We start from the raw sequence: 13,664 nt of genomic DNA on the forward strand, positions 1-13,664 counted from the left end.
TTTAGTTCGAACAGAAACTTAGTTCTACTATTGTAGCACTTAAATATCACTAGAGGAAAGTATTGGAATAAATAAGGCTATGACTTTGGTTTTTTGTTTTTTGTTTTGTTTTGTGTTTGGGGGTCTTAGAATAATGCTATGGGGTTTTTTTTCCCCCCTTTAAGGTATATTTTCGTTATTCTTTGATAAATTTCAGTACATTAGGGTTTCAAAATGGTAACTATTTTGAGTCTTTCTTGAAAAATGTTTTTATTTCTTTAGGACGTTTTCTCTTGTTCTCGTTCTGGATCTTTCAAAACCTAATGATCTTTGGCCCACCATGGAAAATCTCTTGCAAGCCACAAAAAGCCATGTAGACAAAGTGATAATGAAACTGGGAAAGACAAATCCTAAAGCAGCTTCTGAAATGAGACAGAAGATCTGGAATAATATGCAGAAGGATCATCCTGTGAGTTGCTGTTTGGGATTATTACTGGACTCCTTAGTCCCGTATATAGTTAATGATAACATCACAAACAACTTCTTTAGATTTTTATGCATGACTTGAAATTCATTTGATGTAGATGAACCTGCTTACTGGAAAATTACAGCAATTTATTAAAACCTCAGTAAGAGCAAAACAAGAAAGAAGATTCCTTATATCTTCTTGTTAGACATCTTCTGTGATTGTTATGGCATATTACACCAATCAGAGAAATAGAGTTTTAAAGTAGTGGTTTGATATTGATTTTATAATCTCTGTAAAAATGAAGATAAAAAGCCAGATTGTACAAAAGTCACCTGAGAAAGACTAGATGAAGCTACAACTTTAAGCAAGAGGTAGAGTTTTAATAGCCTTCACCATCACTCTGTATTTTACATTCATTTGTTTCTGTCACTTATTCAGGATCTTTTTATCATCTGACAGCTAATTATATTATAAAGTTGCTATGATAGTAACACAGGTTCCTCAAATACAATCATAAATATCAGCATCTGGAAAACTAAGAGCAGCATTTTATATTATCCAGAGTTTATAAGAAAGTGTAGCCAGGTGCTGTGGCTCATGCTTACAATCCCAGCACTTTGGGAGGCTGAGGCGGGCAGATCACGACGTCAAGAGATCAAGGCCATCCTGGCCAACATGGTGAAACCCCATCTCTACTAAAAATACTAAAATTAGCCGGGTGTGGTGGTGTGTGCCTATAGTCCCAGCTACTCAGGAGGCTGAGGCATGAGAATCGCTTGAACCTGGGAAGCAGAAGTTGCAGGAGCCAAGATCGCACCACTGCACTCCAGCCTGACGACAGAGTGAGACTCCTCCTCAAAAAAAAAAAAAAAGGAAGAAAGTGTTTTACATAGGAAATAATGAAACAAATCTATGATGGATAAATGCTATTCCAACAAACAGGTAACATAAAATAGAAAAAAAAACCAGGAAGGTAATATATAAGGAAATAAAAGGGTAGAAAAAGGAAAATAATAAATATCATAGTAATTTAGGGAATTGCCATTTCTAGTTTTACACTTATGAAATATAGCTTAGGAAGTGAAAGTTAAATATTGGAACAAATTCTCTGTCAAGCAAATTAAGTAAACATCTATGAAGAGACTGAAAATGGAATGGTTTTGGAAGTAAATAGAAATTGCTAAGCACCTAGCATTAAAGAATTATAATAAATCAATGAAATATGTTTATTAAACAGGATCGTGAATTAATTGACCCATTTCCAGTACCTCTGGTCATAATTGGAAGTAAATATGATATTTTTCAGGTAAGCTCTTCCACTTCTAGCTGAGTTTGTTGTACATACATGGCTGTGCTTTTTATGAGGGAGGTACAAAAATAATGTCAACATAAGAAAAATAATTATTGAAGGAATAGATTAGTAAGTCATACATCTTAAAGATTTTGGAAAAGAAGACATAGTTGGGACAGAAAAACATAGGTAAAGAAAATAAATGCAGTGATTAGAATGGGGATAAGGCAGATTTAGAAAACGAATCCTGCCGGGCACAGTGGTTTATGCCAGTAGTACTAGCACTTTGGGAGGCTGAAGGGGGAGGATCACTTGAGCCCAGGAATTTGAGGTTACAGTGAGCTGTAGTCACACCACTGTACGTCCAGCCTGGGTTACACAGTGAGACACTGTCTCTTAAAAAAAAAACAAAAAAGTCTAGGCCGGGCGCGGTGGCTCAAGCCTGTAATCCCAGCACTTTGGGAGGCCGAGGCGGGTGGATCACGAGGTCAGGAGATCGAGACCATCCTGGCTAACACGGTGAAACCCCGTCTCTACTAAAAATACAAAAAACTAGCCGGGCGAGGTGGCGGGCGCCTGTAGTCCCAGCTACTCGGAGGCTGAGGCAGGAGAATGGCGTGAACCCGGGAGGCGGAGCTTGCAGTGAGCCGAGATCCGGCCACTGCACTCCAGCCTGGGCGACACAGCGAGACTCCGTCTCAAAAAAAAAAAAAAAAAAAAAAAAAAAAAAGTCTTCAACCCAGTCACTGGGGAATAGGACTTACTTCTCAACTTTTAAATTGAAGAAAGTAGAAAATTAGTTCCTTCTTATCTTTGCTTGTCAGAGAATCGTTAGGGTATTCCACACTATGAAATATGCGCTTATATCTAAATTCTGTTGAGCTAAGTATTTAAACAAAGAAAGATCTGATAGCTGAAGCTCTAAGAAGGCTGCAGCTGTTGTTCAGCTCTCTATGAAACAAATATCAAGGTAATGGAATACTATTCCTGAAGGTGAGTTTAAAAAAATAAGAAATAATCTGTTTCTACATTTAATAATTTGAATCTTCCTGCTATAGATATTTGGTTATCTTGACTTTTTTTAATAACATATTTCTACAGGATTTTGAGTCTGAGAAGAGAAAAGTAATATGCAAGACACTTCGATTTGTTGCACATTATTATGGAGCATCATTAATGGTTTGTACATTTCTTGTCCTTTGGGCTTGGACAGTACCAAATTTGAGGAAATTAGCAACTTGATGCACAACTACGAGGAATAAATGCTTTTGCTAATGCACATGGTCCCATTGCTCTCCCACTGCTGAAGACCTCTCCTTACAGAGTGTTTGATAGTGCATCTGTTGAACATGTGCTACTAGTTGGTCTCCCCCTTCTTTGGAACAAAAGTTCTAAATTGTTTATATCCATAAATCCCAACCAAGTTTAAAGAGACAAGTTGATTATCTATTTATTCATTTTTGGTATCCCCTTAAGAATTAGAATCTGTATTCCCTTAAAAGAAAAACAAAAAATAACTCTAACAGTGTGTGTACGGGGGATGAGGGCTCTTTTAAAAAGTACTGTTTGTTGTAAAAGTTAAAAACATGAAATCTGAAGTCATGTGCCCTGGGTTCGAATCTCAGGGTGACCATTTATTAGACGTGTGATCTTAGGCAAGTCACTTAATTTCACTTAAGCCTCATTGTCCTCCAGGGTAAAATGGAGAAAAATAGTATCTTCTTCATAGGGTTGTTGTGAGGATTCAAAGAGGGAGTACGTGTGAAATGCTTAGCACAGGGCCTAGAACAGAATATTACTCAATAAATGTTGGTTTTTATAATCACTGTTATTATCTCCCATAGCAGGACTAAACTTCACTAAATGTCCTTTAATGCTATAAAATATAACAACTTTTTTTTTTTTTTTTTTTTTGAGATAGTCTCACTCCGTCACCCAGGGTGGAGTGCAATAGTGTGGTCTTGGCTCACTGCAACCTCTGCCTCCCGGGTTCAAGCGATTCTCCTGCCTCAGCCTCCTGAGTAGCTGGGACTACGGGCGTGTGCCACCATGCCCGGCTAATTTTTGTATATTTAGTAGAGACGGGGTTTCACTGTGTTGGCCAGGCTGGTCTCGAACTTGTGACCTCGTGATCTGCCCTCCTCAGCCTCCCAAAGTGCTGAGATTACAAGCGTGAGCCACCGTGCCTGGCCAAAACATTTTTATTTAAACAATTTCCAGCTGGGTGCAGTGGCTCACGCCTGTAATCCCAACACTTTGGGAGGCTGAGGCGAGAGGATCATTTGAGCTCAGGAGTTTGAGACCAGCCTGGGCAACATGGCAAGAACCTGTCTCTACAAAAAATTTTAAAAATTAGCTGGCCATGGTGGCACACACCGGTTGTCTCAGCTACTTGGGAGGCTGAGGTGGGAGGATCATGTGAGCTCGGGAGGTCAAAGCTGCAGTGAACCATTATCACACCACTGCACTCCAGACTGGGCTTGTCTCAAAAAAAAAAAATTCCTTTACATTTGAATAATTATTTAATGGTCTCTTTTTTCCTCCAAATTAAAGCACTCAGAGGAACCTAGAGACAACATGGTCTAGCCCCTTGCCTTCATGGCTAGAATATTTTGACTGAAAGTAATATTTACAAAGTATGTATTCTCAGCTTTTATACCTTTCAAAACATTATACATACATTTCATTACGTATTTTCTTAAAAACGATCACCTTTTATGTTTGAATTGTATTTGCTTACGTATTAGGTTGACACAGTACTTTGGGAAATGTTTTTCTTCACTATTTTGAGAGGATATGGGGAATTTAAAGTGAATGACTCATCCAGGGTACAGAGGTAAAGATCTTGCAGTTACTTATTTTTGCCACTAGAGAGGGTCACACATTTACTTCTGGCTATCAAGTTAGCTGAGGGAAATCCCTGTATTTCTTTAGGAACAGATTACATTTGATGGAGGGCCCAGTCTGGTCTCACGGGTACAAATTTAGATGAAGTCAGGTCATTGCAGGCCACAGCAAGCCTGGGATTCACTGTGGCCCAGGAGATGGAACAAGATCAGGGACCAGGGAATGACTTTGAGAAGGGCTTCATCTCAGCTTTCAGTAAGCCCAAAGGAACAGGGTTTGGGTTAGTGGAGTACTTCTGGACCACCAAAGGAACCATAAGGCCTTTCAGGAAGAATGTAGCCAAAGTGATCAAAGCCCCATCTTTCAGTTTCATGTCTCCTCTTACCCTCTGCCCCATTTAAGGAAGAAAGTTGGGTACTGCTTTGCAAAATTCCATGATATTTAGCAGGGTTTTTTTCCCAACACTATAGTTGATCCTATACAGTGCAGTTGAGAATATTGATTCAACATTATGAACAATCTAATTAAGTTAATAAAAACAAAACACAGGCCAGGCGTGGTAGCTCTTGCCTCTAATCTCAACACTTGGAGGGTGAAGTGGAAAGACCACTTGAGGCCAGGAGTTCAAGACCAGCCTGGGCAACAAAATGAGACCTTGTCTTGACAAAAAAAAAAAAAATTTAATTAGCCAGTCATTAGCATCATAGTGCATGCCTGTGGTCCTAGCTACTCAGGAGGCTGAGGCAGGAGGATTGCCTGAGCCTGGCAGTTCAAGGCTGCAGTGAGTTGTCATCACACTGCTGTACTCTAGCCCGGGCAACAGAGCAAGACCCCATCTCTTAAAAAACCAATATGCTCCTCACCCCCCAAAGAGAACAGGAGAAGACTGGTAAGTAGAACCAGATTCAGAGGAGAGCCATCAGGATGGCAGGGACTTAAAATTATTATATATGAGGACCAGTAGAATATCACCTAAAATGTGATAACTCTCTTACATAGTTGAAGGAATGTTCCATAGAAAAGTGACTAACTTCATTCTTTGCTATTCTAAAGTCCATAAAAAGGAATCAATAGAGTTTACTCAAAATATGAAAGCACTTTCTAATACTACCATTTTCTGAAAACAGAATGAATTATTTGGGGAGATGAGTTCCCAGGTATTGAGTTTGTTTAAGCAGAAGGCTTACAGGTCTTTGTGAAGGGTGTTTCAGAAGTGGTTGATGCAGCAGATGGAGGAGTTGGGTTAGAAAACTTCTAATGTTCTCCCAGCCCTATGTTCTGTGAAATATGTTTGTGATTAGGTTTTTCCTTTCTCATAAAGAAAATAAAATTAAGCAGAGCAGTTATATTTCTAAAATTCAGTTAAAGTTTTCTATATGTATTTTTAAACATGGTCTCAGTAGAAGCATTACAATTATTTCAATGCTTTCTTTTAAATAAATGTATCAGATCTTATATATACACATGAGTATTCTCATTTGAATACTTTCTCTGAGAGCGTTAAGAACTTTCTGTTCTTAATCCAGAATGAGGCTTATCTTGTGGAATTGCCATTGGAACCATAACGCTGATGTCTTTGCTTCATAATTAGATTTCATTTCAGTTCAAAATTGTTCTTCTCACTTCCATACCTCTTAGTCATTTTGACTTGGCTGTGAATGACTTTTGGTATCTACAGAAATCCAATCTAGTTTTTAAAGATTTGTAGAGTAACCATATGTCCTGGTATTTATCTGATGTCACAGCTTAATGATTAATAGTACCCAACCCTTTTCATTCTCTGAAATGTTCTGGTTATGGTTTCCCTAGTTATATGCCAGCATTGAAAATATTCAGTAGCTTAGGCACCAAAAGCAATTTAAAAAGAAGTTTAAAAATTACTTTAGTGAGTATCAGCATCATTAGACCAGTCTGCAGTCCCACAGTGACTGTTTGGAAGGCAGCAATACACCCTTGGATGTGAAAGCTACTTTTGAGGTATACCTCTCATTTTCTAACCAACCCAACTGCATTTTGGAAAATTTTCTTTTAGACCATAATGAGTATGTTTACACACATACAGCCCATAAACATACATTCATATATACATTTTAAAGAAATTATTTGACAGTGATTATGATCCATTTGTGTGAGTAGCTGAAATGATTAGTACATAAACACAAGTCCTTTCCACATCATGTACTCATTAAGTTTGAAGAACAAGTTAAAGTTACCAAGATTTCTGTATTCAGGTTTTTGTTTTGTCTACTCAAACAAAAGTATTTGTTGGGCAACTAAATAGTGATTCTCTTTGCAATCTGTATTTGTTCAAAGCCATAATTATTTTACCTGTTTCTGTGATTGGAAAATAGAGCATATAATTTGTTCTCCTGATTTGTTTAAAGTTTACCAGTAAATCAGAAGCTCTATTACTAAAAATACGTGGAGTTATCAACCAGTTGGCATTTGGCATTGACAAAAGGTACTGCTAAGATATTTTTTATATCATTTATTGAGTGATTGATTTAGCCAATGTTGTCTCATCTGATTATTGTTCTACTCAGTCTGTTGTGTCTTGACCAGGAAAGTGACCTCGATGGCTAGTCTTAAAGGGATAATTTCTTTTTTTTTTTTTTTTTTTTTTTTGAGACGGAGTCTCGCTGTGTCACCCAGGCTGCAGTGCAGTGGCGCGTTCTCGGCTTACTGCAAGCTCCGCCTCCTGGGTTTACGCCATTCTCCTGCCTCAGCCTCCGAGTAGCTGGGACTACAGGCACACCCCCCAAGTGCTGGGATTACAGGCTTGAGCCACCACGCCCGGCCAGGGATAATTTCTTTTTAAAATTATTTTTATTATTATTTATTTTGTCATGACTCAACATAAAGTGGATAATTTCATATTATTTCCTGCTTCTTATATTCTTTAAATATTTCTCAAATTTTGCAACCAAAATGTTATATAACATTTAGTTTGAGGCTGAAATAAAATAATGATAGTATTATACTTGCTCCCTGATTTATTTTACTTCCTTTCCCACACTTTGGTAGCTTCCCTCTATTATTACTTTCTTTTATTGATTTGAAATGGAATTGAAAATTTTGGTATGTATCTTCTTAGCCTTGCTACTTCTCTTAGTTTCAATTTAAGGTAATAGGGTCTGTCACTTTTTTCCTATAAAATGTTTATTTATGCTATATTTTAATTTTTGAAATCACTTAAATTGATAGTCATTCATTTGGGGCAATGCTCTCAGTAGTGGCTAAATGTAAAACTAGTCCATAATATTGCTCTCATGTTTATGGGAGAGCGTGGCAGCAAATTTAATGGCTAAACTAATTTAGAATCTTTTTTTCTCTACGTAGCAAATCAATATGTGTGGATCAGAATAAACCACTGTTTATCACAGCAGGATTGGATTCTTTCAGTCAAATAGGTTAGTGAACTTATTAAGGTTGTTCAATCTTTTTTTAATTGCTTATTGATTTTATCCTACTCCATGTTCACTTTGTCTCCAACATACTCCTATTTCTGGTTTCATTATCATTGCTGTTATTTCCTATGTGTTTGTTTATATGCCCAGTATTAATGTAACATGCATCACATTGACATGTTTGTGATGGAAGGGATGTCACCACATAAGAGACTGATTTCTCATTTCTGATCTCTATTCCACTGAAAAACAAATTGCATGTATTTTCTTTCCCCCACTGATTTCCAGGTACTTTTAAATTTTAGCTCCTTGGATCTAAGGAAGCTAGGAGCATAGAGTAGTGAGGAAATTCAAAGCTACATATTACGGGCAATTAGCAAGTATATGAGAGATTGAAAAGTAAGTCAAAAAGAGCACGTTTGTAACAATTAGGTATGATTTGATTTTTTGTTATGAAATAGCATGCCTCATCTAATGGAATGTATTTCGTAAACTCATAGACTCTACAGGCTTCTGAATCAAAAGGAAGTTTAAGAGTTTATATCTCAAGCCCCTTACCTTCCCACAGAAACTGTTTTCATTGTGAAGCTCTTTGAACCTTGCACTTCTTTATCCTCTGCAGGTGGCATAGTTTGCTTTTAACACTCTAATGAGCAGTAGGGGTTTTGTTTTGTTTTGTTTTGTTTGTATTCCCCATCCTCTATTAGTCTTACAAGCTAAAGGTGACTTGACTTCAAATATAGAAATCTTTGTAATGAGATTATAGATTAATTGGAATGAAAGGAATGGAGGTGATTTTGCTTAATGAATGGTCATGGAGTCTGATGTTTATGATTATCATTAATGCCAACTTAATTCCAGTAGCAGTGAGAATCACTATTGTACTGATAGATAATGCTGATGGAATTCTTTTGCCTCTGAATAGTTGGAGGCCAGAAGAGAGTTCATAATTACTGAATTTTGAAATCATGGAGCTTAGATCTCATCAGAATTAAAAACTTTTGCTCTGTGAAAGCCCATGTGAAGAGGATGAATAGACATGCCACAGTCTGGGAGAAAAGAATTGCAAACCACATACATGACAGAGGACTAGTGTTTAGAATACATGAACTCAACGGAAAAATAAACAATCCATTTAGAAAGTGGGCAAAAGACATAAGCAGACATTTCATTTCAGAGAGGACATAAAAATAGCAAAGCAGCACATAAAAAAGTGTTTAATATCGTTAGCCGTTAGGGAAATGCAAATTGAAACCACAATGAAATATCAGTATACACTTAACAGAATACCTTAAATAAAAAACAGTGACACCACCAAATACTGGCAAAGAGTCAGAGAAACCAGATCTCTCATACATTGCTGGTGGGAGTGTAAAATGGTACAGCCACTCTAGAAAACAGTCTAACAGTTTCTTATGAAACTAAACCTGCAACTACCATATGACCTAAAAATTGTGCTGTTGGGCGTTTATCCAGGATAAATGAAAACTTAAATTTCACACAAAAAATCTCTAGGCATATGTTCACAGCAGCTTTATGTGTAGTAGTCAAAACCTAGAAACAGCCCAGAAGTTGTTCAGCAGGTGAATGACTAAACAAACCGTGGTACATCTGTACCAGAGAAAACTGCTCAGCCACACAAAGGAACAAATGACTGATACACATAGCCTGGGTGAATCTCCAGGGAATCATGCTGAGTGAAAAGCAGCCAATTATAAAAGATTACATACAGTGTGATTCTATTTATAAAAAATTTTGAAATGAAAAACATTTTAGAAATGGAGACAGATTAGTGGTGGTCAGAGGGTAGGGATAGGACTATGGATGGGGAGACGAGGGGAGGGCTCAGGAAGGAGGAGGTTATGTCTATAAAAGGGCAACACAGGATCCTTGTGCTAGTGGAATTAAGTTGGCATCTTGACTGTGGTAGCAAATACATGAACCTATGCAGGTGATAAAATTGTATAGAACTTAATATACGCACAGACACACAAAGGAATACAGGTAAAACTTGGCAAAGCTGAATAACATCAGTGGAGCGTATCAATGCTTTTCCCACCAAAGTGGCAAGGATGTCCTGGAAGATCACCAGCAAAACAGTTTTGGTGAACAATAGATGTTGGAAATAGAAAGAATGGGAAATATCCAGTTACAAATTGTAAATGGCAGCAAAGTTTTAAATTTTTCAAATTAAATTATACAAGTAATACATAAAGATATCTCCTTGTAAAAAGGTAAAAGAGTATATACAAGGAGCAAATCTGTGTTCTTTCCAATTTCCTGTGCCTTTACACACGTGTATATAGTGTAGGAAAAACTATTTGCTTTAAACATAATTATATGTTCAGTCTATATCATTTTGGAATTTCCCTTTTTTATTAAATATACCTTATTATTCAATACCTTTTTATTCAATATACCAATATACCTTAGTAGTTTTTCCATGTTAATGCTACATATGGATCTATTTCTTATTTTAACTGTTGGATAGTGTTACAGAGCATGGGTGTGCATAGTAATTAATGCACTATTCACCACTGATGAATATTTTGGTTGTAGGTCAATTTATTCAGTGATAACAAATGATGCTGCAGTGTGAAATCCTTAATACAGTACCAGTTTGCAGGTGTTTCTAGGGCAAACACTACCAAGAACTGGAATTACTGGTTAATAGGATGTAGATACAGGTATAGATACAGGGTGTGGAGAATGAGAGTTACAGTTTACCAATTACTCTTTGGCTCCTCTTCTTTCAGTATTAGAATCTGTCCCAGTGACCTTGCTGTGCTGGGTAGGGCAAATTTTAATGGTGACTATATTAAGGAGAGGGAAAATGAGTGATCTGAGATGTATACCTTTGTTAGAGTCATTTCTTTTATTGGCAGAATTTGTAATATTTTAATCAATGCAGTCATTTGAAGTAAAACTTGCTATTTTAGGATCTCCTCCTGTTCCTGAAAATGACATTGGAAAGCTTCATGCCCACTCACCAATGGAGTTGTGGAAAAAAGTGTATGAAAAGCTCTTTCCACCAAAGGTACATATTTCTAATTTTTTAAAAGCAAGATTTTTAGCACCATCTAACAGTTATAGGAAATGTGCCAAAGGGCCTATTATGATAACTTTGTTTTTATCTCTTCTGCTCAAAAATCAATTAAACATTGCTGAAAATGTAAATAGGCACTGTGGTGATTAAAAAAAAAGTCAGACATGGTTCCTGCTCCACTTTCAAAGATAGTTATCTGGTTGTTAGAGAAGGGAGAGACAACTGAAAGGGGACCTGGTGGAATTGGAAGCGGGCCTCAGTGGTGATGAAAAAAGCTTGAAAGATCATAGAGAGCCTTTGTGGTAGGCTGAGGAATGGGAGCTTGGTTTATTAGGCAGATGGTAGCCATTGAATTTTGGGTTATGGGCATGAAGTGATTTGGAGATTTGTAATTTCAGAGTATTAACACACTGAAAAATATCAAGGACCCTGCAAGAGATCCTCAGTATGCTGAAAGTGAAGTCGATGAGATGAGAATTCAGAAGGATCAGGTATTATCTTAAACATTTACTTAATTTCATCTGAAGGTTTTTCTTGTTGTTGTGGTTGTTGTTTTGAGATGGAGTCTCACTCTGTTGCCCAGCATGGAGTGCAGTGGCGCAATCTTGGCTCACTGCAAGCTCCACCTGCTGGCTTCATGCCATTCTCCTGCCTCAGTCTCCCGAGTAGCTGGGACTACAGGCGCCCACCAGCATGCCTGGCTAATTTTTTTTTTTTTTTTTTTTTGTATTTTTAGTAGAGACGGGGTTTCACCATGTTAGCCAGGATGGTCTCAATCTCTTGACCTCGTGATCCGCCTGCCTTGGCCTCCCAAAGTGCTGGGGTTACAAGCGTGAGCCACTGCACCCGGCCTTATCTGAAGTTTTATCACAAAACCTGGAGTGCCTTGGGAATTCCTTACATTTTTCTCAATGTATTTACTTAGTGTATCTTTTTTACTGTTAAAATTATTTAAGTAGTACATCTATTTAAATAACACACTAATAGTATACTGTAGAAAAAAATAAAAATTTGATATGAATAAAGAAACATTTTTAAATCACCTGTCATCCCACCACCCGGACATGACTTGATGTTCACATAAAGCTTTTTGATTTTCTAGTTTACATTATATTAAAGATGAGTAGTGGTTCTTACCTTGCTGCTGGAGAGACATTTTCTCAATACTCTTTGGTTTGTGGAATTACATAAAAAGTTTTGTTTTTGATTAGGAAATTCAGACATATCTATACTTTCCTTGTACCAGAAAACGTATCTCGCCCAGTTAAGGACTGAAAGCACAGTCTGAAAGCACACAGACATACCTGACAGAACCCAGGATCTCTCAGGAAAATGCTTAAAAGTGAACACTACCATCCCGTGTATCCCTAGATAGCCCCATTTGAACACACAAATCTGATGTAAGAATGTTAAGAGTTGGTAAACTCACCATGACCCAAATACTTAGAGTTTTCTTTTCTTTTTTTTTTTTTGAGACGAGCCTCACACTGTCACCCAGGCTGAAGTGCAGTGGCGTGACCTCGGCTCACTGCAACCTCTGCCTCCCAGGCTCAAGCAATTCTCTGCTTCAGCCTCCTGAGTGGCTGGGATTACAGGCACCCGCCACCATGCCCAGCTAATTTTTTGGGGTTTTTTTTTTTGTAGAGACGGGGTTTCACCATCTTGACCAGGCTGGTCTTGAACTCCTGACCTCGTGATCCACCCACCTTGGCCTCCCAAAGTGCTGGGATTACAGGCGTGAACCACCACGCCCAGCCTAGATTTTTCTAAAAACAAACAAGCAAACTTAAGTTTTAGTTTGATTTGATAAAATGAGACATTGTACAGAATCTGTCCTTATATGAGTAAACTTATGTATGGTAAGCACTAGATTGAAAGCCCTGGCAGCTTCTCAGGCGGCAGCCACATTTTTTCGAGGGTAACCTGAAAGCAGCTATCACCTGGGAGCAGGAGCCAGGGCATTTTTCTCAGCATTCACCTGCAGGGGGCCCTTGGAGAAGTAAGCAAAACATTTTATGTAAACGGTCCAGAAGACTTTTGAAAAATATGCCATGAATATTTAGAGGTTTTGTAGGTGTAGCAAAGTGAGAGGCATGTTGTAGAAACAGTAAAATGACCTCATGTAACCCTTATTATGTTTCCAGCTTGGATGTAAGGATTAGTTGGAAGTCATCCCTGATTAATATTTATCTAGGGGTCAATGATTAACTGTTGTTGTTGATAAGAATATCTGTTTATATTGCATAATGATCACTTTGATTAAGTTCATATACATCAGTATTATTAAAGGATTAGGGTATTTGTGAGCATCATGAATTTTCACATTCAAATCTGCCTTCTCTAAATGACTTAAAACCGTAAGAATTCTGTGTGGAAAAGGAAGGCAGCCCCATAGTACCCATATCACCCTTCATTCATCTCTTGTGTCTCACTGCCAGCAGATCACCAATTCCTATCATCTCTTGGTTCAAGATGTTTTTTAACCCACCTGAAAAGTTATGCTATCCTAAGTTTGCCTCTAAACCACTTTTATACGTGTGGTTTTAGATGAATTGCATTGATTCCAGATTGCACACATAGGACCTTAGCATAATTTTATGCTTTAGCTTTAAAGATACCCTAATG

General features: G+C 37.7%; 1 protein-coding gene across 6 annotated transcripts in view; it reads left to right on the top strand.

Moving 5' to 3' along the window:
- Positions 1 to 13,664, top strand: part of LOC105464935 (dynein cytoplasmic 2 light intermediate chain 1) — a 55,401-nt gene that overhangs the window by 20,677 nt on the left and 21,060 nt on the right. For all 6 annotated transcript variants that reach the window (XR_011611661.1, XM_071076640.1, XM_071076641.1 and 3 more), the window contains exons 6-12: positions 262 to 448; positions 1,686 to 1,754; positions 2,841 to 2,918; positions 6,971 to 7,047; positions 7,926 to 7,996; positions 10,933 to 11,030; positions 11,438 to 11,530. Coding sequence is in view for 5 of the 6 variants with exons in the window: in XM_071076640.1 (XP_070932741.1) it covers positions 262 to 448; positions 1,686 to 1,754; positions 2,841 to 2,918; positions 6,971 to 7,047; positions 7,926 to 7,996; positions 10,933 to 11,030; positions 11,438 to 11,530 (673 nt within the window). In the remaining variant the exon portion in view is untranslated. The remainder of the gene's footprint in view (positions 1 to 261; positions 449 to 1,685; positions 1,755 to 2,840; positions 2,919 to 6,970; positions 7,048 to 7,925; positions 7,997 to 10,932; positions 11,031 to 11,437; positions 11,531 to 13,664) is intronic.

This window comes from Macaca nemestrina, chromosome 13 (genome assembly GCF_043159975.1).
Source record: "Macaca nemestrina isolate mMacNem1 chromosome 13, mMacNem.hap1, whole genome shotgun sequence".
NCBI lineage: Eukaryota > Metazoa > Chordata > Mammalia > Primates > Cercopithecidae > Macaca > Macaca nemestrina.